Here is a 27,068-nt window from a genome sequence, read left to right on the forward strand (position 1 = left end):
TTAAAAACAGAATATACAAAGATTAATTGATTGATTGATATTTTCATTGAGCTTTTTCATAGATTTGATTTCATTAACTAGAGAGTATAAAAGAAAACAAACCATAACTGGCATTTTTTTGACTAAAACGTTTAAGGTAATATTTAAATTATGCAATGCCTATTAGAATCACGTTATTTATACATTAAAAGAATGCTTTTAGGTGTCTTTTAACATTAATTTTCAAATATTCAATTAAATAAAAATGCCTAAAAACACTCTTTTTATTTATAAAATGGCAATTATTTATGTTGTAGACTAAATTATTAAAAATTACCGGGAAAAAATTTACAAGATTATTATGTAAAGTAATATCTAACCATTTAAGAGATGTTTATTAGTATTAATAGATTTAAACTTAATAAAAAAATAAATCAAATTTTCTAAAAATAAAATAAAATTGAGTATCTGAATCTATTAATCTATAAATATCTCCTTTAAAAATACTTTACATAAAGTGAATGTGAAATAATATAATTTTTGTAGGTTTAAATTATTCAAAAAAGTTTCTTAAAAATAAAAAATCTTTTGTAAAAAATGATCACTGCTTGATTTGTCATTTTTGTGTTTATAAAAATAATTTTTAACAAAAATTTTTCTTTGTAAAATATAATATTTTTATTTTGAAAATAATCTGACTAAAATGTTCACTGGTTTCTTATTATTGTGATATATGTATGTAAATAATCATTTTTGTTTTTATATGTATGAATATAACATATGTTTGGGTAGTATATGATAAAAAAATAACAATTCTGAAAAATAGTTGTCACTGGTTCTAGTTATAGATGCCTTCATTCAATGTATGGACGATTCCATTTCATATTGTCATAAATGGACGAATCCATTTTACTCATCAAGAATGGGCTATTCCATTTTATATATTAAGAATGGAATATTTCATTCTAAGTGTCAAGTATAGATTATTGTTTATGATTTCTTCAAGTATGCTTTCTCAATTATCAAACATCGCCAACAGCTTTTTATTCACAAGATTCTCTTTGACATTTTTATATAGTTTTTTTCATCAAAAAATGAAGAATGTATTTTATGTTTAATCAGTAGGAATATTCCGAATCTTTTTAACAATGATTTTTTTTCAATTTGATTTTAATGTGATGCTATCTGATGTCAATCTGTATAAAGAGAGCCGGCATTATTTTCAAGAAAAACTTGCTTCCAATAAATTATTTTTGCCTCAATTAAAATGGCTTAAAAGTCATAAACTCAAGGTTTTACCAACATTTTTAGCTATATTAACAAATTAACAAGGACATCCAAGCTTTTTTAAAGGTAGCTTACAAAAACTCAAAGGTGCGGAGGTTCAGGGGGAGGGGATAAGCCCCCCCCCCCATTTTTTTTTGTTGAAATTTATTGAATTTTGCCCAACTCCCCTTTAAGCCAAATATTTTCACTTACAATGTTCATTTGCACATTGTACAATTTCCAAGAAGTTTACGGATTTATTTCTTTTGAAAAAAAATGTTTGAATGGGTGTTATCGTGGTAAGCAGTTGATCAATATTTAATGCTCCTTGTGGTAGAGCCGTTGTGGCTGGTGAAGGGCCCGGACATCGGCCAGTGCTGTGAGATGAACTGCTGCAGGGAGGGGGGGAGTTCAACGTCTTTGTGTAGCTCGTGTCGGTTGACAACGCGGGCAGCCAGGCATTTCAAGGATGTATGCTTCACACAGTTAGCAACCTGAAATAATTTTTATTTTAAAATTTAAAATGGTCTGACTTTTGTGCGTTTTTAATTCTAAATGAGTATTTTTCTGGAATGAAAACTTACAACATCTAAAGAAATTATTGGGCTTATTAAAAAACTGCCCGTTATAAGTTACTTTTTCTTTCTTTTTAGGGATCACTATCCCAATCGCATTTAATGCACAACTTAACTAACCTTGCATTGTAACCTGTATTGAGTAGTATTGAACGAAATCTAAATATTACCTCATGAAGGGGCTGCCCTTTCAAAATATTGTAAAATCCTTTCTTTGCATGGTTCACTTGGTCAAAATGACAACCTATATAAAATATTAAAAATTATAATTTATTTTGAAAGATTTTGAACCTTTAAGGCGAAGGAACAAAAATATAGTTGATTTAAGGCCAATATAATTGTCTATTATGTAAATATCAACAATTAATAGATTAATACCAGTTTTGCAGAAGGAAAATCAGTGAAAGAAACAAAAACCGCTTTAAAAAACCTAAAATGCAAGTTAAAAAATATTTTTCTCCGTATTAATTCTTATATAATGTAATTAGGTAATAAAATAAAATTAAATTAATTAATGATTTACAAGCTAGAAATTTTAAAAAGATAAGATTTGTAAATTCAGCAGTATATTGTGTCTTTTAACATGAAATAATCTAGAACATGAAACTAAAAGATGATCATATGAAGAAAAAAAAGGAAAGGAATCACCAGTCGCCTGCCTGCATGGCGGCTAGTTTTCTTACTGTAAAAGTCCGAATGGTTTGCATCCATATTCTGATGAATGTATATTTTCTAGAGATTAAAAGACCATTAAAATAGTAAAGAATGAACATACTTCAGATAAATCCAGAAGATAGGCTATTAATACTATACCTGAGCTTAAAAGAGTTTGAATGACTGCCTGCTTGGCGGGTTTAGAACCTGCAGCTGTATGCAAAGCGGAATTGCCCTCCTAAAATTTAGATAAATGTATAAAAAAAAATTTAATTATACAATGGTGGGTAGTTCGATATGATACATAGATATGTATTTAGATACTTAGCATATAAAATTCTGAAAAGACAAAATAATTTTTATATATGAATTAAAAATTAAAAGATATTTGCCAATACCTTTCTATAAACTACAAACATATTTAAATCATTACTTTCCAATGGTATGCATTCTATGAAACTATCCCAGGGACTTTTGGCTGCTTATTGCACTAGTCCCCAAAGTCTTTTAACCTTGGGGACTATTATTGAATTTTGATTAGTTGGTTCATTTAGTTAAGTGTCCAATCGTTTCAACCACTAATTGTTATCTACAGAAGGGGTAATTTTGTGTATCATTCTCCATTGGGGATTTATATTAATTTATTGGCCATTGTCTTATCCCTTTAGATCCCTGAAACTATCCCTTTTGTAGCAAATGAACTTACATGATCCAGAGCATCTGGTTGAGCCCCACACTCAAGAAGAAGAGCAATAGTTGGAACTGAAGGGAAGACACAGATAGGATATCTTCCCACTGCTGAGCTTTCTTTTGTACACGCTAGATGGAGTGGTGTAGCACCCCCCTTCCCTCGAGCTCCAATTTTAACAAAGTTGTAAACTGCTTGCTTTACATTATGCACCTAAAAAAAGAAGGTTTGTAACAAAAATTTTTTAAAAAAAATCTTAATATTATCGTCACACCTCAACTTTCATCTACCTATACAACTACGTTAGTGTCTATCTATATATCTGTCTGTTTTGTAATTGTCCATTTGTGTACCTACCTAATCTTCTTTAGATCTCAGATTTATATATTTTGTCTTTTGGTGATTTTTAATTTTAATTTTTAATAATTTGTTTATTGTACAAGGTGGAGGGTAAAAAGATGTTCTCCCCTTAAACTTTGAAATCCCTCATTTCCTCCCCCTCCCTATCAATATAAAAAAAGTTGGACGGACGTCTATTTGACTATTTATCCATCTATGTACTATTTTTCTACTTGTTTGTCTATTTGACTTTCTATCCATCTATGCATCTATCTTTCTATCTGTCTGTCTATTTGACTATTAATCCATCTATCTACCAACCTGTTCAGCTTGTAGGTGAGGTATAAGCTTGGTAAACAAACAGACAAGGTGAAGCAGGATAACAATTGTTCTGTTGAAATAAGTAGCGTCGCCACTCTTGGCTTCACCACTTTCCAACGCTGCCTGTCCAGCCTTTACCTCTCTATACGCACAAAGTTTTATGTTATATTAATCTTTAGAAAATAATTAAAATATACTACAATGAATAATGTAATTATTTGGATTTATTATTACTTGGATCTTATACCAGATTATCATGTACTCTGGCAAAGTAAAACTTGTATAGTGCGATCTTCCCATAACCCACCTCCTACTGAATAAACGGACTGACCAATAAATGACAGGGGAAATAACAACTTAGATAGAAAATTTTTCCACTGTCATAATATCAACGTATTTTCTACATCCATTTGTGCAGTGTATTTACATTTTGAAAAGTGATTAAAATAACATAAAGCTTCCCTGACAGCACGATCAAAGACGGTCATAATATCACAGAAACTGACAGGGGGCATACTGGAGCGAGGCGTGCCATCGTTGTTGTTGGCCCGCCCCTCACTCTCCGCCACCTCACGCCCGCCCCCGGCCAGGTTGGCAAAAGGAACCTGGCCTCGACTGTTTCGTCCTAAAGAAAGAATTATTAAAATACTTTATATATATGCTAACGGTAGCGCCTTATGCAATTGTATAAAGGAGCTCTGTATTCGAGAGGCAGGGAAATCTGAAAAATAGCCTTAAACCATTCTAGGACGTATGTGAAGCTTCCATAATATAAAGAATCAAAATCTTAAGCTGCAGATACAAAAAACATAGGTACTACTTCATATAATATCTAAGATTGTTGTTTTTAAAAGGCAAAATCATTCTTTAAAATACAAAACTTTAATACCGTCAATAATTTTTGGCTTCTATGGACCTAATTATATTCGTCACAGACGTATTAACTATAAATGTAGAAAGCTTTACTATAAAAAAATTACAAAAATTTTACCTCCTTCAGACATCATAAAGCTAAAGAGTTCAGCAAAGCTAAGCAGAGATGATTGAGTCATGGGGGACAATGGTTCTAGTATTTTCTGCTGCATGTCAAGCGCGTACATCCACAGGGTGATGCACCGCTCAAAATGACCCATATCGGCGTATACAGCTCCCCTGAAAAAAAAAATATCTTTTTAGGTATATTTGTAAACACAAACCACTAGTTTCTGCAGTCAGAATTAAAAGCTTAAGCGGCTTAATCTAAAGGCACCTGCCTAAGGCAAGAAAAGTCTAAATGTGCTTTAACGCGAAACTTTAACTTGTGATAATAGTGTTGTAAAATCGCCTGACGTTTATCCTAAAGTGCCTTTTAGAATACAGAAACCCCATGAAAACAATGAAAAGGGTAGTTTTACGTTTGTTTGTTTATTGCTTTAGGTCAGGTTAGGTTTTGGTTATATTGGATAATGTGTAGCCAGGCAGGGGTTAGGAATAGGCATACGAAAAAACCTAATTCATCCATATTTTGATTTTATTTTAAAAAAGGTTGGGGGATAAAAAACCAATTATTTATACCTGTATCTTATATAATAGCTGGTATCCGGATGTGCTGGACCAAGAATTCTTTCTCTGACCAGCAATGCTTGCATTCTCATACTGTCTGGGTCGGATATGATCTCTTCTAGAGCCTCTACACTCTCAACCTTTTACAAAAACAAGTATGACAATATTAATTGAACAATTTAAGAATTATTTCAATTATATTCGATTTTTAATTTTATTTGATGAAAATAGACTTAAGAAAATTTAGTTTTAATTTTTCTAATATTTATCATTTTAATAAAAGAATCTCAAATCTTTTAGTAATTGTAGTAATAGTCATTGTTTTAGATTACTTGATAGTTATTTATCGCATCGTATTATAGACACCTTTCCGCGGATATTAAAATAATAAATTATAAGATTAAAACTAGTTTTGCTAACAAAACTGTAACAATCCTATGTTTTTTTTTAATCTCTTGTAAAATCGTCTGTAATATCCGGTTCTAATACAGCGGATATAAACCGGTTTCGAAACTATACTGGAAAAAGTGTTACCTCTAGTGTATTTTCATATGCTGATATAGGTGATTTGACTAGGGCTTTCGGCAAGATCAACACTCCTTCATGGTATCTAAAATAAATGTATAAGTATAGATGTATAACCAAGACAAATACCTGGTTCTAGTGGCGGGGACCTTTTCTTCTGCTATCAAATTGATTTCTGCTCTTTTTTCTTTACAGTAAAGCTTGTTATAGGTACAGGGAAGGTTTTCAACTATTTTGGGGGAGAATATCTCTAAGTGCTTCATGGATATCTTAAATATTCAAATTAAAAATTAAAATGAAGCAAAATTTAGGATTGTAAATAAGCATTTCATGATTTTTTCATAAATTTTTTATTTCATTGTTTAAAATTTCAGAAAAACAAAAGGACATGGAAAGGAATTAAGAAAGACAAATCAAGTATTATAGACAGCATTCCGCGGAAAGAAAAATATATAAAACTAAAATATTATTTCCAGTTTTGTTGGGTATAGGGGCCGAAGGCTCAAGCCAAGAAAACAGATAGTAATATTATGGTTTTTAGTTTATTATTCGTGGAAAATTGCCATTACATGACTCATGTTTCATCTTGGCTTAAGACGGTTCTAATCGGTTTCGAGCCATACTGGTAAAAATATCTAACTTTTATTATTTAGATAAATCATTATTGTTGAAATACAAATCTCTACTCCTTTATAATGCAAAGGATTTTAGCTGCAAGATTTTATATTATGTCAGATTAGAGTGAGACAACTGTCACAAAAAAAGACATAATTATTATGAATTACTTAGGTTTATATAACATTTCTTTTACATAACCAAGTAAATATGAATATTCTTATTTTTTTTTGATTAAATTACCACCCGAAAAATTGTTATAAAATGAACAAGAAATAAATGTAAAGTGTCAAAAGCAAGTTTTTTTTTAAAGAATCATTATTATATTCCTAAATACCATAAAATTACAAAATACCTAATCAATTATGTCCAGCTTTATAGCAAACAGACCATTTTTACAAAATTTTAACCCGCGCCCGTGGCTTAACACGTAGCGCATCCACTCGTCGCCGGGAGGTGATGGGATCGAATCGCGGCTAAACAACGCGTCATAACTAAAGACGGTAAAATAATAACTACTGCTAGCTGCTATTTAAAATGCGCGAATTTAATGGTTAGGGGAAATGCATTGGCCAAAAACATGCGCAACTCATTTCCATGCACAGTATAAATAGAAAAGGCTCCCCTTGGTTATCTTTGATTGTTGGACCTGACATTAAAGTGTCATGTATAGTAGCCTTGCCCATATGAGGTAATTGAGGTAGGTAAAGGTTTAAATTTACCTTTCTTCAATGGCACGTTTCCAAAGGTTTAGGGCCCCGAGCATATCTCTCTTCTTATCAACGAAGGTGGCCCCTAACAAGTCCAAGGCATCGATTCTTTCCTGCCTTCCAACCAAGTCTTTTTGACCTAAACAAAGTATTTTAAACCAGGGATCTAAAGGGATAAGACACTGACCGATAAATCTATGTACATCCCCAATGATAATACACAAAATTAATCCTTCTGTAGATTACAATTAGTGATTAAAACAGTAGGACACTTAACTTAATGAATTAACCAATCATAATTCAATAAAAGTCCCCATTGATTTTTTATTTGATTTTGTCTAAAGAAAAAAATTAAAAATACCTGGTCTATGATATTTAAATAATTAAAAGATACCTATAGAAAATAAAAGCTATTTTTAAGTTATGAAATCTAAAAGTTCTTACCAATAAGATGTTCTACAATGTGAAGATGGCCCGTTACACTTGCGGCTAGTAGAGGTGTCATACCTACAAATATTGAGGTAAATCTTAATGTCAGGTCTATTTCTCTAATAATTGAAACCTTCTAGAGACAAATTTTCAAAATAACAATTTGAGAGGAATTATATTGCCAGGGGAAATTTGTCGTCAATTTAGCTCGCTAATATCATATGGAACTCATTATTGGTCATTTCGTACATCAAGTAGGAGGGGATGGAATGAGGTAAAGGTTTTGGATGTATCGATATTGTAGCCAGCTGCGAGAATAACTTTTTCAGAGTACATGAAAATCTGGCCTAACATCCGATCACTAATATATCGATTATTGAAACTTTAGGATCAAAATATGACTTTGACTGACTTACTATAGTAGGTGACCGACTTACTGACTAGGGTTTTAGATATACTAAATTAATTTCAAAAACCTACCATAAGCATCCACGTCTATTCTTGCCCCGCTTGTTAGTAAAAGTTTCATAATTTCTAAAGATCCACTCTCCGCACAATCGTGTAGAGCTGTGTTTCCTTTCACAGATTTTCTAAAATAAAAAAAAATATTTTATCAGTTTTTATATCACACTAACCGCTGGACCGAAATGGTTCTCCTTTGTTGTAAAGCTTCTTTTGGATCCATTAAAGGTTTAAAACTATTAGGGGGGAGAGAAACAAAATTCTTACTTTTAAAAACTAAAATTAAAAGTGGAAAGTCTACTTACACCCTCTAGAGGGCTTAAGAGGCGTAGCCGCTGATAAAGGATAAGACAATGGACGATTATTGTTATACACACCAATTTCTGATCAACAAAATTACCCTAACTATTGTTTAAAAAATATCCATGGAAAAGTTTGGACACAGTTGGTTTGTACAACCCAATGCAATCAAGATTAATAGACTTGATTTACAGTCCAATGTCCACAAAATCCTTGGTACTTTAATGTCCTTTCTATTTATTTTAATGTTTATAACTAATAAATAGTAATTGTAATTCTAAATCATAATTAGTATTAATCTAGTTGTAGGCTGCAAATATCTATCTTGTTATCAATTAACAACAAAAAAATATTAAATTCTTGAAAAAATCAGTGGGTTTAACAATGCAACAATACAAGGTCTTAAATTTCTTATCACTTGTCCAAAATAGATGGATAATAGTTGGTGACCAACATTAGATGTTTATCTTTGAACAATCGGTTCAACATCAATTTGTACACCTTAAATATTGTAACCTACAATATTTAATTTTATTCGTAGTTTTTTTAGGTAAATTAGTGAAGGTAACCCTTTAAAAACAAAAAGTCAATGTACAAAATGTACATGCCATGTAACTCAATTGTTGGTCATCATCATCTGGGGGTAGATATGATTGTTTTGCAATTGATTGATATGGCTTCTAGTTGAACTAATGGAAACAAGTTTAGGTAATCCTACAAGGCATCCACAATAAAGGTATTGGTAATAACAGGCCACCCGCACATTAATAAAATGTAAAACTTCTGTAGGTAAAAATTTTGTCCTTAAAAAGGATTTGCTAACAGAAATGAACTATAAGTATATAGGTAATGTGTGGAATATATATTATACTAGAGTTGGCTCGATATAATTATCTCCCTATTGGCTAGTCTTCTATATGCATATATATTTCTCAATAAATCTATTTTCCTCACCCGGCATTACTATCTAAAAGAAAGTAAATATTTAATAATTTAAATGATTTTTAAAAGATTTTTTTAAATTATATTTTTTTCTTTACATTACCATCACCAAAGGGTTAATGATGATGATTACAATTTTAGTTTAATATTTGAACACACAAAATGTCGCCACAATCGAATTCTTTTAAAACATAGTTTTCTTAAATTTATCATATTATAAATTTAAATTTTCTTTTTTATGATTAGAAATTAAATACATCAATATAAGGTAAATAGCAACATGAAATGAAAAAAATGAATTTATTTTTAATAAAGTAAAATAATGGGTCTTATTGTTCTGGGCAATGAGTGTTTATTATGGATTATTGGAGCACTATGAGTTTTAATCATATATTCCTTGGAAAACTTGAGCTCGTTTATAGACATTTATTTCCTATATAGATCTGACATGGATCTTGAAGCAATTAAGCAGGCCGTTTTGTACATGTTAAAAATTGGAAGATTTCATTAAATAAAAGTAATCGCAAATATACTTAGTAAATAACAAAGAATCATAGTTTTATGCCATTTAAATTTAAAATAAGGTAATGAATATTTGACGTACATTGGGGGGGGGGGGGGGGGGGGAGGGTAAAAAGGTGATCAGCCCTCCCCCTACAAAAAAATCCCGTGGTACAAATTAGGTAGTTTTTACATTTAACATCCAAAAATTACCCTCCCACCCCATATAAATTTCACCCCCCATAGTTAAATTTTTTTGGGAGGGAAAATTTTGTATATTACAAAATCGAGATCCCCCCTCCCCCCATAAGAATAAAGCCTGAACGTTCTTGATTAAAATTACTCCCTCTATTACCGCTGGCTTTATTGGCTAAAGTAAGTATTGCAGAACAGTGATTAATTGATTTATATTTAGAACTACTAAATTCTCAAATAAGGGGATGGATTAATCTTTTATGCACAACACTTTGCATTGCCGTCGCTAACAGCTGAACCGATATGGTTCGCCTTTGCAGTGTAGCTTCTCATAGGTCATGAGAAGGTTTATAACTATTTCGGGGGAGAGAACCACCACCTTCCTTAGAGAAATAAAATAATAGAAATACCAAAAAATACAGTTTTATGTCTAAAGCAAAGGATCTCAAAAAGGGATTAACCCACCTAATAGTGTTTTTTTGTGAATATTCATATGGGTCATGATTGTAAGTCAATAAACTCATTTTCATATTTAATTAGTTATTAAAGACAATGCAACAGAAAGGAACAGTACGAAACATCACTTATATCCTTATACTAAAGTAACAGGATGTCTGTGTGTTTGTGTATCTGTGTGTCTGTACCGAAAGATCTCGCTAACCGCTGAACCGATCGGGTTCTCCTTAACAGGGTAGATTCTCATGGTTCCCGGGAAGGTTTATAACTATTTTGGGGGAGGGTACCACCACCCTCCCAAGAGAAATGACAAAAAAATCGAGAGAAAAAATTAAATACGGGAGACTTCAACGTAAAATAAAGAGGTATCGTACGTAAAGAATTATTATAGAGACTTTAACAAACAAAACATTTAAAGTGCCGCTAGAGGCCTCTATGGGCGTAGCCGCTAGTGGTAGATACACTACCAATAGTTTTCTGGTGTTCCATTAACTTTATTAAGCATTAACCTTTCCCTGATTCCCAGAGATATTTTTGCAAATGATTTGCACAATCAAGAATCTAGAAACTTGCGGACAATTTCTAAGGACAATTTTAACAAAAGTATAACAGCCTTGTCACCACGAAACATAGCAGAAAATGTACTGTTATGTACACAGTTTTAATAATCTAGAAACCATTTTAAACTATGGCAACAAATATACAAATTTTTTAGCTTAAAAACATTCCAAGAAAGCAAGGGCTTGCAGTGGCATGCGTAAAAGTCAGTTTTTTTTATAGAAAATATTTTATTCAACTTGGGTAGGTTTGTCACGTTAACAGAATTTTGTTGTCCTTTTATAACAATTAAAGTTTTGATTTAGTTTGATTTTAGCGTTGCAACTCTACAAACTCTCAGAAAAGAACCACCTAAGACTAGATCTAATCTTTAAATAACCTAACCTAACCTTGAAAAGGTTTAAATATATTGCTTTTCCATAAGAGAGTTTGGACATTGTTATATTGTTATTATGTTACCCTTTCTTCATATGAATAAGTTTAAAATTAAGTTCTTTTCTTACAATATAAAACTTCATTTATTCTTGAAAATGCTGATATTTAACTGATAGAAAAGATGGAGGCAAATAAGTTTTTCTTGATGTGTCATATACTAATCCAAAAGTTCATATTTTTTTGCATTTAAAAATATTATAGTAAAAAATAGATGGAACAATAGCTATAAGTATCTCTGTCCACAGGGCGGGGACCCTGTCCCAATTTTGCATAGGGTCTATGAAATCAACTAATAGCGTCGGAAATACAATGACAGCCGAGTCTTTACAAAAAAATAGAAAGCAATCTGCTAGCAAGTCGAAGAGGGTCTCTACCACTTGAGCTGGGGAGTTGTTTGTATTATACATTTATACTTATGCACAAATTTTTTAAATCATACAAATTTGACAAAAGATACATATATCAAGTATTGTATTGAAGAAATATAAAAATAATATTGTGTTATATAAGTTATTGCAAATCTCCAAGGTTATAAGTAAAGCACAAGTGCATTAGATAAAATTATGAAAGGGTTTACAGGTGAATTATTTATCCATTTGTCTAGAGACAAAGTGCATACTTGTCAGCTATTCAATAAACATTTGTAAATTTTCAGTCTATAAGTATATTTTTTCTAATTCTTTACTGACTATTTGTATGTTTATACCTTCATATAAATATCTTTCTGTCCGTTATTAGTTTTCCATATATCTCACTTGCTAACAGCATCTTTTAATGAACTATCTATCTTCTATCAAACTATGTACCCTTCCATCTATCTATCTATTTCACCTGTTAACATCAGCTCCAATATCAATCAGGTAACGAGCAATTTTGTAATGTCCTGAAAGAAAGGAAAAAATTAATTGGAATTAAAGCTTTAATCATTTTTTCGGAATCGCAGCTACTCTATATGTATCAACGAAAGACTTAAAGCTAAATTGAATATGACTTTCTTGTTTATTAACAGTTTTGCAGTTAAAATATAAAAGAGGTAATTTTTTCGCGCAATTTCCGTAAAGTTGTGCGTAACAGTTTAGTTAAATACGCTCATTAAGAACAGTTTGACTTAATAAGCGCATTTCACAAGGTACCTAACTTTTAATTAAAATTTTTGATTTTATTTAGCTTTATTACTGCGCTACCCATGGAAATATTTGTCCTTGTTTAATTTATTGTACATTTATCATTAATTAAACTAAATTCCAAGTAAAGTTAATTTTAAAATTTAAATTCTTTCTAATTTCATGATAATTCTTTTTCTCTATTTTTCTCTATATTAAATGTAATATTAATACCTATTAAAATAATCTTTTTCCTCTATTCAAATATGTAAAAATTGTACTTTTCCATTTTATTACTTTAATATTTAGTATTTCTTTGAATAATTTTTTGTAGATACTGATTTAACTAATCAAATATTAAAATTAAATTTACTAAAAAATATCTAGAGTAGGGACATTGGTTTTATTTTATGTTTCAAGGGGGTAAACACTCCATCCCACTGGACAATTAGGGGAAGGAAAACTATTAATTCTCAGGACAATATCTTTCCGAGGGGGCTGAAGGACACCGAAACAAGATAGCTTAAAACCTTTAGCCCTTCCCCCCACCTTGGACGTCAATATTTATGTTATATCTACGTTCTTATTGCAATAGCAACTTGTAAGAAGCGCTTTAAATCCCATTTAAAATTTTTTTTTAACCTTATCCCTTTTCCCTAAAACTAATAAAGAAACCAAATAAATGTACTGTCAATGTCAATTGTTTTTCTATAAAAAAAACGTAGACATTCATTTTCGCAAGGTCAAGTTAAAAATATATTATTATTGATGATATATGCTTTGGGGAATATTTTTAAAAGCAAAGCTTTTTATATTTAGGGACGTCGGTCCTTTGGTCTATCATGGATTGCTCTAATTTATGATGCTATTTAGAAAGCGTAGCAACTCTATAATCATTGCAAGAATGTCCGTTCACCCTTTTACATTATTTTGCTATTATAATCTTAACAAATTGTGTTTAAGATTTTTGCGATGGTGGTTACTTGCAAGATTAGGAAAAATGTTGTAATTAAGTCTAAAAAAATCTTACAATCTATAATTGTTCGTTTGTAAGACTGTCTGATTTGTATAGATGTTGCCATTCCTTTTTCAAATCTTTTGTTATATTTGAGTTTTTTATTCAAATTTCGGCGTTATTTTAAATGCCTACCTATAGAAGAAGGAAAATGTAAAAATGAAAATAATTTTTTGGCGCAACGTGCTTTATTGGCTACCTAAGTATGAAGGGAATTTTATTATTATGTTCCATTAAAATCAATGAATTTTCTATTACCATTATTGTTTTCTTTCATATTAGGGCAAATTTGTAGTATATATATTATATATTTAAGTAAAAGAATAGATGGGGCACGAGCTATATGTAGCTCTACCCACGTCGTTGTCCCCCTGTGACGATTTTCAATTGGGTCTTTGAATATCAGCCAAACCACTACAAAAGAGCAGAAAGCAATTTGTTAGCAGACGAATCATTTGCTATTTTATTTTTTTGGTATAAATGTAAGAAAACTAATATAATATTGAAGGTGAAGGTAAAACAAAGACTATTCCTTAAATAATTTAATCATATTTTCTTCATTTTATAAAAAGTGCCACTATTTAGAATAGTTTTTTATCGCATCGTATTATAGATAGTGGAACTTTCTGAGGATATTAAAATAAAAATTATAAGATTAAAACCAGTTTTGTCAGCCATGGTATTACATTTACGATTCTTATTTTAATATTCGTGGAAAATTTTTAAGAATTGAACTCTGGTTTTTGTAATAGTATTAAGTATTAGAACAACAAAAGTTTACATTGATAATTACTCTGACATTGAATAACTTTACAATTATTCCCTAACTAATAATATTACAAGCAAATCATTCTTATAAAAAAACTTAAATGCTCGCGGAAGCAGTAAAAGAGTTAAACTTTATATTTGAAGTAGTCTAGAGGCATCTAGCGAAACGTAAAATGTTTTTTATTATAAATTTACTTTAAGTTCAGCTGTTCACCAAAATATTATGTCGGCCGCTAGATGTTTTATTGTTTTTTTTTACGATTTCTCTGGTGAGGGTGGTAGCACCCTCCCCCAAAATAGTTATACACCTTCCCGGGACCTATGAGAAGCTACCCTGTTAAGGAGAACCCGATCGATTCAGCGGTTAGCGAGATCCTTAGGTACAGACAAACAAACAGACAAAGAGACAAACAAACATACAAACATCCTGTTACTTTATTATAAGGATTAGACCTTTTTGTTAGTTTCATTCAATTATTTTTCAATTCTAAGCAAAGTTTGTATGTCTTAGTGCATTTTAATTTTTAAAAAAAACCTTCGTTTACATTTAGATCTAAGAAACGGCAGTTACCTTTATAGCAAGCTATCATTAGGCAGGTATGTCCATGGCGATTGGCTACCTCGATATCTAAACAAAAATATTCATTATTAACAAATGAAAGTTTTTTGCCTACCTATCTACCTAGTAAAAAAAACTATTAAAATATTCTATCCATCTATCTATCAATCGAAGGTAAGAAATAACAACGTTTGATGTGTTTTTGTTTTCCGTCTCTCTGTTTATCTGTCATTTACGACTTGAAACTATGAATGGATGTAGAACATATATACGTGTATATCATGAAAGGGGGAAAATTGTCGCCAATTTAGCTTGCTAACATAGAACAAGATTTTGGTCAGTTCGTTCGTCCAGTAGGAAGGGAGGGGATAGAGTAAAGGTGATGGAAAGGGGTAAACGTTATTATAGCCAGCTGCAAGTTACTTTTTATTAGAGAACATGAAAATCTGGTGTAAGATCCAAGTAATAATATATCCATTAAACTATGCAACTTTATATTAGTAGGTTTTCAATCATCTATTGTAAGCTAGATGAGGAGATCACCATAGCCAAGAGTTGATATAACAATATTAGCCCCCCTAAAGCACTAAAATTGTATAAACAATATGGAAAAGGCAAGGGGTACTATAGTATACTAAATCCTAATTTTTTGACGAGAAAATAATCCCTATAGACCCTATTAAACACTCTTTACTCCCACTGTTGAAAGTCTGAGGTCTACGGAGCGGTTTTAAAAAAAATTACATTAAACATCCTTTAAACTAGTTTTATCCAATTTGTAAGGAATCTACAAATATTTCTATTTTTTTGACATTGAAAAAAAGTAAAATGACAGACGTTAGGTGCAAAATAAAAGTAATGAGCAGAGAGGCGGAAAACGGCCAATTTTACAGGGAAAAAGGGATTGGATACTGGAAAAAAAATTATCTTTATCTAAAATATATGAGATACATTTGGTCATTTAGGGAGGGGATATTGACGTTTTCTTATTCGTTAGCTTAACAACTTTGGGGACTTTTGTTGATTTTTTAATGGTTGGTTCGTTAAGTTGAGTATTCAAACGTTTCAACCCCTAATTGTAATCTTCAGAAGGAGTAAATTTGTGTATCATCATTGAGGATGTACATCATTTTAACGGTCATTGTCTCATCTCTTTAGATCCCTGACATATGGTAGCTTTTAATATTGTTTGAAAAAAACGGGATTTATTAATTTATTTCTATTGTTGTTTCCTTACATCACTGGTGACATCTGAGTAACTGACAAGGACGTTACTCATCTGAGGCTAGATGTACTTCTGCGCAACATAAGTACATATTTTCATTTACAGAGATAATCATTTGCAAGATTGAAAAGCATTTCTTCCAGTATAACTTCGAAACCGATTAATTTCAGCTTGAAAAGGAGCAGTTCTCAGACATACTGAAAAATCATGTATGGCATCGTATTACAGACAATTCTGGGCAAACAAAACTAAATTTTATCTAATAATTTTATTATAATATCCCCGGAAAGCTGTCTATAATACGATGCGATAAATAACTATTCCAGTAAGACTACGAATCCGATTCAAATCTGCCAAGTCATAAGCGGGTCTAAGCCGTACTGAAAAAGTTTGTATTGCATTGTATCATAGTCAATTTGTCACCAAAAATAAAAATGGAATCTTATAATTAATGCCTGCTATGTTTGACAGGATTATCCTGGCTGTATTTTTAAGTGTTATATTTTCCCAAATCTTAAAAAACATTTAAAAGTTAGAAAACTCAAAGTTTTATAAGTGTACATGTGTGAAGAAAAAATGCTATTTATCAAATCTGCTCAACTTGTGAAGTTTTTGTGTGTACTTTACGGCAAGTTTGTCTTAATTGGACATTTGCACTTAGTTTAACTTGTTAATAACTATTTTGAGTATTTTTCATTCATTTTTAAAGTACTTTAACGAATACAAGAGATTAAGGATTGTACCTAAAGGATGAGGTAGAATGTGCTAAAATTCCGTAAATGTGTGAGTTTTAAGGCTTAGAAACGGTAGTTGAACGATAAAATTCACAAAATATGTGTATTCCTTAATGAAAAGAACTATAGACAGAGTATTATTAAAAAATATTTAGTGAAATTATCGTTGTACTCTGTTTTTAAGCCTTAAAACTCACACCCTTACGAAATTTTAGCACAACCTACCTCCCCCTTTATGGTTTTTTTTTATGAATTATAGAAAATGCTAAGAAATCACAATAAAATGCAAATTGTTGTAACAATTTAATTCTCCTTCACTGGAAAGCCTGTTATATGTCTCAAAGGTATTCAAATAAATAACCCAGCTTCGTAATTAAAGATAAAATGACGAGCAATAACGTACACCCCCTCAACACCCCCTAAGGGTGAATTCACTAGTATTTTAAACAGAAATAAAGTTAAAAACTAACAAAAGTTTTAATGACACAATTTGTTAAGATAACTTATAGAATTTGTATATTACAAAACGAATCCTGTTAAATTAAATGAAAATCAACAAGAGCTTCCATAAAAGCGAGGCTTTTCAAACTACATTTTTGAAAAATAAAAATTTTATAAAACATTAAGTATGGGATTTGTTTGCTTTTTAAGCTAAATAAACCTTTCTAAACCATGATTTATATCTAATTATGTAATGATTAGCAAGAGCAATCCGTCAGTAAAGCAGACAGAAAAACTACCCAAACTATGGAATTGCATCGTTTGAAAAAATTACAAATACACATTTTTGGTTGCATCACACAAATAGTAAAGTGTGTATAGTGAATGGATATAGGATATATGTGGATATATTGACAGGGTAAAATTTGTCGTCATTTTACTTTGCTAATATGGACCTCATTTATTGTTCAGTTTGTTCCACTAGGAATGGAGGGGCTATGGTAAAGGGGTTGGATGGGATGTGTCGTTAATCTAGCCAGCTACAAGCATCACTTTATATCAGAGTACATGAAAATGTGGTGCAACATCCAAGAAATAACATATCAATTGCATAGTGAGTGGGGGAGAAGAAAATAGTCAAACGCTTTGTTTAAGTCAAACTTACACAATATTTACATGTGCCATGGAAGATTTGTAGCATTCTATTTAAACATGATTGTCTCTTATTCTTGTTTTTAACATTTAAATAAATGTGCAATATGCCTTAAAATCATCAAGGTATTTTAAGCTATAGAGTAAAAAGGTTGATGTAAGAAAGAAATAAAATATTTAATATATGTAACGGCTATTTCCTAATTCAGCATGTGACTGCCACTATTAATTAAACCCGCATTCCTTTCAAATATATATATTTTCTCCATAAGATAGGAAAAATATTCTTCAAACAAATTCTTTTACTGAAAATTAAAAAATGTCTTTCTATTAAACACAATAGGTAGTTGACGTGACAAAAACCATTTCAACAAAAAATATAATTATTTAGATTATAGCCAATAGCCAATTCAAATTTAGTTTTATTGAATAAACTTCACATTCCAGCATATTAGAATCAATACAGTTTGTATGGGTAAAAAATCCACGATTTTCCTAGGCTCATGGAAACAGACATGCTAACTTAGAGGACACTCCCAGAGTTAGGTTTCTTTGTTAATACTCATATAAAAGAGGCAGAATGTGTGTCTGTGAGTGCTAGAGGATCTGACTGACCGCTGGACAGATCAGAGTGGCCTTTACAGTTAAGCTTCTCAAATGTCTTTTATATTTTATACTATTTTGAACGAAGGTAACTCCACCATCAAAAAAGTGAGGGGAAAAAATCTCTTAAAATAAACATATTCTTGTCTTTCTGGAAAAGTTTTTAAACCAAAATTACATCATGTAAGAGCTACTTAATTGACACTGAATGAGCCTCCTATTACTTTCACAAGTACTTTATTACGCAAACAAGTGGCACCTTGCCAATTTCAAGTTGTTTTTTGTAAAAACAAACAGGAAAAGAGATGACTAAAGTTACTAAAGATTTACATAAGGAACTATGTTAAAATTGATGTGGGTGCAACTATTGCAATTTCTAAATGGATTTTAAATAAATGTGGATATTATGACAGGGGAAAAATTGTCAAATTTAGGTTGGACATTACTTATTGGTCAGTTCCTTTATCCAGTAGAAATGGACGGGATGGGGTAAAGGAGGTAAATGGAAGAATTGTTATTTAGCCAGCTACAAGTTTCACTTTATTAGAGTAAATAATAATCTTGTGTAAGATCCAAGTAATAATAAAGCCATTTCTATCTAATGCCTACTTTGTTTGGCACCGAAGCATTTCTATAATTAACTACTGCCCATGAAATGTCCTAATCTAATAGCTATAATTTAATTGAGTAGCTACATTTTATATCATTAAAATTTTCTGTTATTGTAAAGAGAATTTTGAAATTCAACCAAATATTTCTCTAAGAATTAAAGATAAAAACAATGTCATTATCTGTGATTTATTGACAATTTACTTATGATACATAGAAAACAAGTTTGAGTAAAACTTTAAGATTTTTCTATTCGTTTTATGTTATTTTATTGTTTTACAGGATGTTGACATCCTTGTATAATTAACATATCTTTACAAAGTGTTTAAGTTTTACGCCTTAAATAAATGTTGTCTTTATTAGCTCAAAAAAATATTTTTTGGGATTTAACATTTTTAAGACAGCATATTGTCTAAAAATTTGGAAAGTCAAATATTTGAAGTAGCTAAGCTACTCAATAAATAAGGTTTGTCCAAACGTACATAATTACGATCGTTTTTCTAATTCTATAATTAATAAAATACTATTTTAAACTGCTAAATTAATTTAGCTTTTTCGGTGAAACTGACATGAAGATTTTAGAAATAATTTTTAATTGAAAAACCTTTCTAAATATTTTCTTAATGTTATTAGATTTCAATTGCTAAAAAATTGTTCTTGATATTTTCAGGAAGGAAGAGAACAAACTAGTCCCCAAAGTTTTATAATAGCGTTTTCTTATTCGTTGGCTTTACAACTTTGGAGACTTTTAATAATTTTGATTGGTTTGTTCAATAAGTTGAGTGTCTAAACGTTTCAACCACTAATTGTAATCTTCAGTAGAGGTAATTTTGTGTATCATCATTGGGGATATACATAAATTTATCGGCCATTGTCTTATCCCTTTGATCCCTGCTTAAGTTGAGAGCCTATTTTCAATTTAGTTTTTTATCCTTTTGTAGATTGTTGTTTTTTATGAATATTATTATAGAGATAATTATGATATTCCAGGTTATTTTAAGATCGCGTGATAAACTTTTAATTGCCTGTAAAGGATTGCAATACCTAGTCAAAGATTGGGGACAGGGATTGCACTACGGAAAATTATTTTGTGCTGAAGCTATTTTATAGGTAGAGGAAGTCCGGCCATTTGTTAATCTGAGAATACAATAATTAGAATATATAACTTTATAACATAAGGATTTTGAATTTAAATGACGATAAAAAAAATTGCTTTAACATTCTTCAATTGCCATTTTTTGCGTTTTCTTTAATCTCTTTTACAAAACTGTAATTACATTCGCGATTTTACATGACATATGCAAATTTTTGTTTTTGGAAAGTATATCCCTATTTATGGTCAAAATAAAATTATGCTATTTCTCTCTCTTTATCTTCTTTCTTTTCTATTTCTCCACTTTAGTTTGTCTCCTTTTTCCAGTGCTCCTTTTTTTTCTAACTCCGTTTATTGAAAATGTCTCTGAGACGACCTCGAGATATGTTTTTTCCTTCTCCTTGGACAGGGATATGTAAATTGGAGAAAAAAAATAATAGGATAGGTAGTCACGGGATTCCTCCCCACGGAATTCCTCCCACTGGATTCCTCCCAACGGGATCCCTCCCACGGTATTCCTCCCACACGGGACTCCTCCCACACGGGATTCCTCCCAACCGGGATCCCTCCCACGGGATTCCTCCCAAACGGGATACCTCCCACGGTATTCCTCCCACACGGGATCCCTCCCACGGGATTCCTCCCAAACGGGATACCTCCCACGGTATTCCTCCCACACGGGATCCCTCCCACGGAATTCCTCCCACACGGGATACCTCCCACGGTATTCCTCCCACACGGGATCCCTCCCACGGGATTCCTCCCAAACGGGATACCTCCCATGGTATTCCTCCCACACGGGATCCCTCCCACGGAATTCCTCCCACACAGGTTACCTCCCACGGTATTCCTCCCACACGGGATCCCTCCCACAGGATTCCTCCCAAACGGGATACCTCCCACGGTATTCCTCCCACGGGATTCCTCCCAAACAGGATACCTCCCACGGTATTCCTCCCAAACAGGATACCTCCCACGGTATTCCTCCCACACGGGATCCCTCCCACGGTATTCCTCCCACATGGGACTCCTCCTAAAAATGTTTCAATTTTTTCCCATTTACAATTTTTCAGGGTGGGGTGACCTTCCACACCCCCGTAAAAAAAAATTTTTCAAATTTTTTCTTTAATTTTCAAATTTTTACAATTTTTCAGGGTGGGGTGACCTTCCACATCCCCGTAATTTCATTTTAAATTTTTTGGGGTGGGATAACCTCCCACACCTCCATAAAATTTTTTTTTCAAATTTTTTATTTTTTCATTTTAAGATTTTCGGGGGTGTGATGACCTCTCACATCCCCCTAAAAAAATTTTTTTTTCAAATTTTTTTTTTTCCATATTCAATTTTGTTGAGGGTGGGGTGACCTCCCACACCCCCAAAAAAAATTTTATTCAAATTTTTTTCCACAAACCCCTAAAAATTTTTTTTCTTTCATTTTCAAATTTTTGGGGTTTGGGTGACCTCCAACACTTCCATAAAAATTTTTTTTCAAATTTTTTTTTTTCATTTTCGGGGGTGGGATGACCTTCCACACCCCCCTAAAAATTTTTTTTCTTCAAATTTTATTCTTTTTCCATTTTCAATTTTTCGGTGGTAAGGTAACCTTCCACACCTCCCTAAAATATTTTTTTCAAATTTTTTTTCTTTTCTGGATTTAAAATTTTTTGGGTTGGGGTGACCTCCAACACCCCCCTAAAATTTTTTTTTTCAAATAATAAAAAAATTTTAAATGGCAAAAAATATAAATTTGAAAAATTTTTTAGGGGAATGTGGGAGATTACCCCATCCTCCTAAAAGTTTAAAATTTGAAAATGAAGGAAAACAAAATTTTGAAAAAAAAATTTTTTTAGGGGGGTGTGGAAGGTCATCCCACCTCCGAAAATAAAATAAAAAAAATTTGAAAAAAATTGTTATGGAAGTGTGGGAGGTCACCCCAACCCCAAAAATTTGAAAATGAAAGAAAAAAAAATTTTTAAATGACAAAAAAAAAATTTGAATAAAAATTTTTTTTGGGGTGTGGGAAGTCACCACACTCAACAAAATTGAAAATGAAAAGAAAAAAAAAATTTAAAAAAAAATTTTTTAGGGGGGTGTGGAAGGTGACCCCCCTCTCGAAAATTTTAAAATGAAAAAAAAAAATTTTTTTTAAAATTTTTTTTACAGGGGTGTGGAAGGTCACCCCACCCTGAAAAATTGAAAATGGGAAAAAATTGAAACATTTTTAGGAGGAGTCCCGTGTGGGAGGAATACCGTGGGAGGGATCCCATGTGGGAGGAATACAATGGGAGGTATCCTGTGTGGGAGGAATACCGTGGGAGGTATCCCGTGTGGGAGGAATTCCGTGGGAGGGATCCAATGTGGGAGGAATACCGTGGGAGAGATCCCGTGTGGGAGGAATACTGTGGGAGGGATCCCGTGTGGGAGGAATACCGTGGGAGGTATCCCGTTTGGGAGGAATCCCGTGGGAGGGATCCCGTGTGGGAGGAATACCGTGGGAGGTATCCCGTTTGGGAGGAATACCGTGGGAGGTATCCCGTTTGGGAGGAATCCCGTGGGAGGGATCCCATGTGGGAGGAATACCGTGGGAGGTATCCCGTTTGGGAGGAATTCCGTGGGAGGGATCCCGTGTGGGAGGAATACCGTGGGAGGTATCCCGTTTGGGAGGAATCCCGTGGGAGGGATTCCGTGTGGGAGGAATACCGTGGGAGGTATCCCGTTTGGGAGGAATCCCGTGGGAGGGATCCCGTGTGGGAGGAATACCGTGGGAGGTATCCCGTTTGGGAGGAATCCCGTGGGAGGGATCCCGTGTGGGAGGAATCCCTTGTGGGAGGAATCCCGTGTGGGAGGTATCCCGTTTGGGAGGAATCCCGTGGGAGGAATTCAGTGGGAGGAATCCCGTGTAGGAGGAATCCCGATGGAACCAATAGGATAAACTGGTGGCGGATACTCCGCAACCGTCAAAAACTACAATTTGTACTTTTTAAAGCTTAAGTTTAAAGTTAGCTTCAAATATCCTCAATCCCTCATGCTCAACCTAAAAAGTGATCGTACCCTTTCTTAAAACCGCCCTTTATGTCATAAAGTTTTCTCTTGGGAAGGTGGTGGTACCCTCCCCAAACATAGTTCAAAACTTTCCTAGTATAAAGAGACCATGAGATGTTAAAGGAGAACCATATCGGTTCAGCGGGATCCCCCTGCACAGATACACACATAGATCCTGTTATACTATGAAATTATGAGAATAGTGTCCTTATCCCTGTTACTCACTATTGACGTCAGACACAGCATATTTAAAGTGAAGAGAGAGAAGCCATTCAATTGCACAAATTTTTAAGTGGAAAAATATTAAAATCACAGCTTTTTTACGTATGGCCCAATACGCTGCGTTAAGACTGCTTATTATTTTACTTAACTTCAGGTTTCAGTCATATGAGTGAAGGTACTCAAATTTTCATCATTGAAAAAAACTATAAGAGGATAATACCGGAAGTGGATAAAAAAGGGGTGGGATGAGGGAAGTAAGTTTAGGGGAAATTATCACTTAGAATTGTTTTAGAATCCTGGTCCCTTGTCCCTACCAATACTCACATCTAAATATAATCTAGTTGTTCTCTTATTTGTAACATCAATCTAGACATATATTTTCTATCTTAGCTGCATTATATTCTACCAGGTATCTAACCTAGCATTTTCTATCTATCTGTGCTTCTGTCTATCTACTTTATATCTATTTATCTATCTATCTCACTCACCTGCATTGTGTTCTACAAGGTATTTAACAATTTCGAAATGACCATCAAAACAGGCCGCTCTGCACATACACACACATTTTATTCAAAATAATTTAGTTGTCAAGGGTTACAACACATGGAGGGATGGGATATTGGACTTTTTATTACATTAGGCCCCAAAGTTTTATTATAACATTTTCTTATTCGTTGACTATATGATCAACATTGGGGGTGTAAATAAATTTATCGGCCATTGTCTTATCCCTTTAGATCCCTTGTTAAAATATCTGTGTTTGTCGGACAGTCGGACGAACACTGTAACATAGTAATGGTGACATTGAAAAAAATTAACAGTCAATCAGAAGTCTGGACAAAAAATCGAGGTTAATCTATCATAAAATTATTAAAAATGATGACGTATTTTAAATTTAGAATGTAATTATAAAGATGCTTCGCCTTTTGATATTGTGTCTGATCGTCAAAGATATTACCATTTCATAAAAATCAAATTAATAGGCTAACTCTTATAAATTAACATGTAAGTAATGTAAAGACTAAAGCAATGACTATAGAGTTAATTTGCTTTATAAATTGTACCTATATAATAAAGAAATCACCAGGGAATGTTAGAATTCAATTGGACGATTTAAACATATATAAATTTGCCATTAGAGCTATAGACGTATGGGCCTTACAAAAGTTAAGTTTTTAAAAAGAAAATATTACTTGACAAGGAAAAACAAAATTTCAAGTGTTGTTGTTTGTAAAATTCTTTCTTTTAATTTTAATATTTTTCTGCTAGTTCTTACAAGAAAAAGTTTCTAAAGTATAGTATTAAAATTTCAGCCTTGGGTAGCATAAAACATTACTGTGATTCCCCTACACATAATTGACTTTAGAAATGATAAATTTCAATGTTATTTTTTTCACAATATCTGTCTGGGCGGAAAGTTAAATGCGTTTTAAATTCACTATCTACTCATCCAAAAATAGGGCCATGCATGCTAAAGAAAAGTTTGCTAAAAATTAGCCATAACAGTGGCGTGCACAGCGATTCACCAGGGGTGTGTGAAACTATTAGGGGATGAAAAAGGACTGCAAAGTCCATTCATTCTTAACTTTGATTTTGTAAATCGACTGTTTGTTTTTTTAGAAAACTTGTCCAATCCTTGTCCTTTTCACGGCCGAGCTCAAAGTATTTTTAGTTATAGTTTTAAACACTATCAGGGATAAATGAATGGAAAATCTAACGTGGAAAAAGTCAAGTAGGTATTGGTTTAATTAAAACAAGGATGACAATATTAATAAAAGCGAAGCTCTGATAGTCAAACGATAGAACAAACGAACATGAACAATATGGAATGTCAAAACTTGATAAGTACAAGTCAACAATAATTTCAGATTAGAAAGGATTAGTAGGATATTTTAACAAAGTAAGGTATTGTTAATAAATCACAAGGCATGACGATCTATCAGTAAGGCAATGATTACAAATAAAAAATGAACAAATGTTCCTAAAAAAATACTCCATTCACCTATCCAAGAACCCTTGTCTAAAGTAGAAAGAATATAATATTTTTCAAATAATTAGACAATAGTCTTGTCTTTCTTTTTTCTATACAACAAGACGTATTCAAATTGGAGAAATTTTAAATATTCCGCATTGTTCAGTTTTTTGTTAGAAATGTGTTTTATTCACAAAAGAAAATTATTTAGTTAAGGTTTTTTTTTTACCAAATTCGCCTTAATTTAGTTTTAGTTTCCACAAGAAAATTAATCAAAAAGTTTTTTTTTGATACAGTTTACGTTTTTAGTTTTACATACGATTGATTGTTTGCCCATTCTCATTTAAATAAAATTGCATAAATGACACTTATAAAAACTAACAAAAAGGTACTCAGAACGAAAACGTTACAGCACTCGGTTTAATATAGCACAAAAGTACAGGATTATACAGAAGGAAACAGCGGTTCAGTTCCAAATTCGAACTACATTAAAGCCAGGTATAAGGTATAACCAACAAGCGAAATAAATATAAAATAATATTTGGGGGGCAAATGGAGAGGTCGTCAATTTTACGATGTGTTGCCACCCAACGACAGCTGAAAAACACGTATAGATTTCGTGATTTTTTTCCGAATTAATTCATTGTTGGTATATGCTGCATTAAAGCAACTGCCATTGAAAATGTCAGTGCTGTAAAAACCCTACAGAATTGACGGAGAGTTTTTGTATTTACCCAGGGCTCGGCAGCCGAGCGTCAGCCACGACTAAACCTCAAAATTAAACCCCTTTGGATGCTTTGAATTTTTTTTTTGGAAAAGAGAGATGCCATATTTGTAACAGATTAAGATTTCAGGATGATTTTAAAATTGTAAAAGTTTGATTTCCCTAAGGATTACAGCCGGCGGACGCACGGCTGCCGAGTCCTAAATATAACTAATTACTTTATAAGCAGATCCTCAAATAAAAAATATATTGAATAAATTGCCTAAGTGGAGTGGAGTTTGTTTTTGTTGTTGAGTTTACATTGGCGCCACTCTTTACCAGCAGCTTCACTATTTCCAAGTGACCTGAAATATTGGATTTATTATTACATGGATGTTACACAAGCTTCACTATTTCCAAGTGACCTGAAATAATGGATTTATAATTACATGGATATTTCCAAGTGAACTGAAATAATGGATTTATTATTACATGGATGTTACACCAGCTTCACTATTTCCAAGTGACCTTAATAATGGATTTATTATTACTTGGATGTTGCACCAGATTTTCATGTTCTCTAATAAAGTGAAACACCAGCGGACTAAAATATCGATACCCCGCATGCACACCATCCCCTTGCCTCCTACTAGATGAACGTACTGGCCAATAAATGAGTTCCAGGTTAGCAACCTAAATCAACGACAATTTTCATAATATCAACTTTTAATTAAGACTCACAGAATGATGAATTAAAATACAATAAAATTATTACGTAAGCTTCTAAAAGTGTCAATTAATCTATTGCATTTTATTTCAATCAGACTTGATATTAA

The 27,068-nt window shown here is 32.3% G+C and overlaps 1 protein-coding gene across 1 annotated transcript in view; it reads right to left on the reverse strand.

Moving 5' to 3' along the window:
* Positions 1-327: 327 nt before the first annotated feature.
* The window catches only part of LOC145311997 (protein fem-1 homolog C), a 75,199-nt gene continuing 48,458 nt past the window's right edge, over positions 328-27,068 (reverse strand). The window contains exons 4-20 of the mRNA XM_080151073.1: positions 26,516-26,597; positions 24,046-24,104; positions 14,950-15,006; positions 12,324-12,375; positions 8,124-8,233; positions 7,659-7,721; positions 7,227-7,353; positions 5,899-5,974; positions 5,377-5,504; positions 4,814-4,974; positions 4,285-4,447; positions 3,823-3,964; positions 3,181-3,375; positions 2,634-2,712; positions 1,991-2,064; positions 1,573-1,739; positions 328-1,175 (exon numbers count right to left, since the gene is read on the reverse strand). Of these exons, the coding sequence (XP_080007199.1) occupies positions 1,139-1,175; positions 1,573-1,739; positions 1,991-2,064; positions 2,634-2,712; positions 3,181-3,375; positions 3,823-3,964; positions 4,285-4,447; positions 4,814-4,974; positions 5,377-5,504; positions 5,899-5,974; positions 7,227-7,353; positions 7,659-7,721; positions 8,124-8,233; positions 12,324-12,375; positions 14,950-15,006; positions 24,046-24,104; positions 26,516-26,597 (1,772 nt within the window). The 3' untranslated portion in view covers positions 328-1,138. The remainder of the gene's footprint in view (positions 1,176-1,572; positions 1,740-1,990; positions 2,065-2,633; positions 2,713-3,180; positions 3,376-3,822; positions 3,965-4,284; positions 4,448-4,813; positions 4,975-5,376; positions 5,505-5,898; positions 5,975-7,226; positions 7,354-7,658; positions 7,722-8,123; positions 8,234-12,323; positions 12,376-14,949; positions 15,007-24,045; positions 24,105-26,515; positions 26,598-27,068) is intronic.

Source organism: Acartia tonsa, chromosome 2 (genome assembly GCF_053477335.1).
Source record: "Acartia tonsa isolate MP-2025a chromosome 2, ASM5347733v1, whole genome shotgun sequence".
Lineage (NCBI taxonomy): Eukaryota > Metazoa > Arthropoda > Copepoda > Calanoida > Acartiidae > Acartia > Acartia tonsa.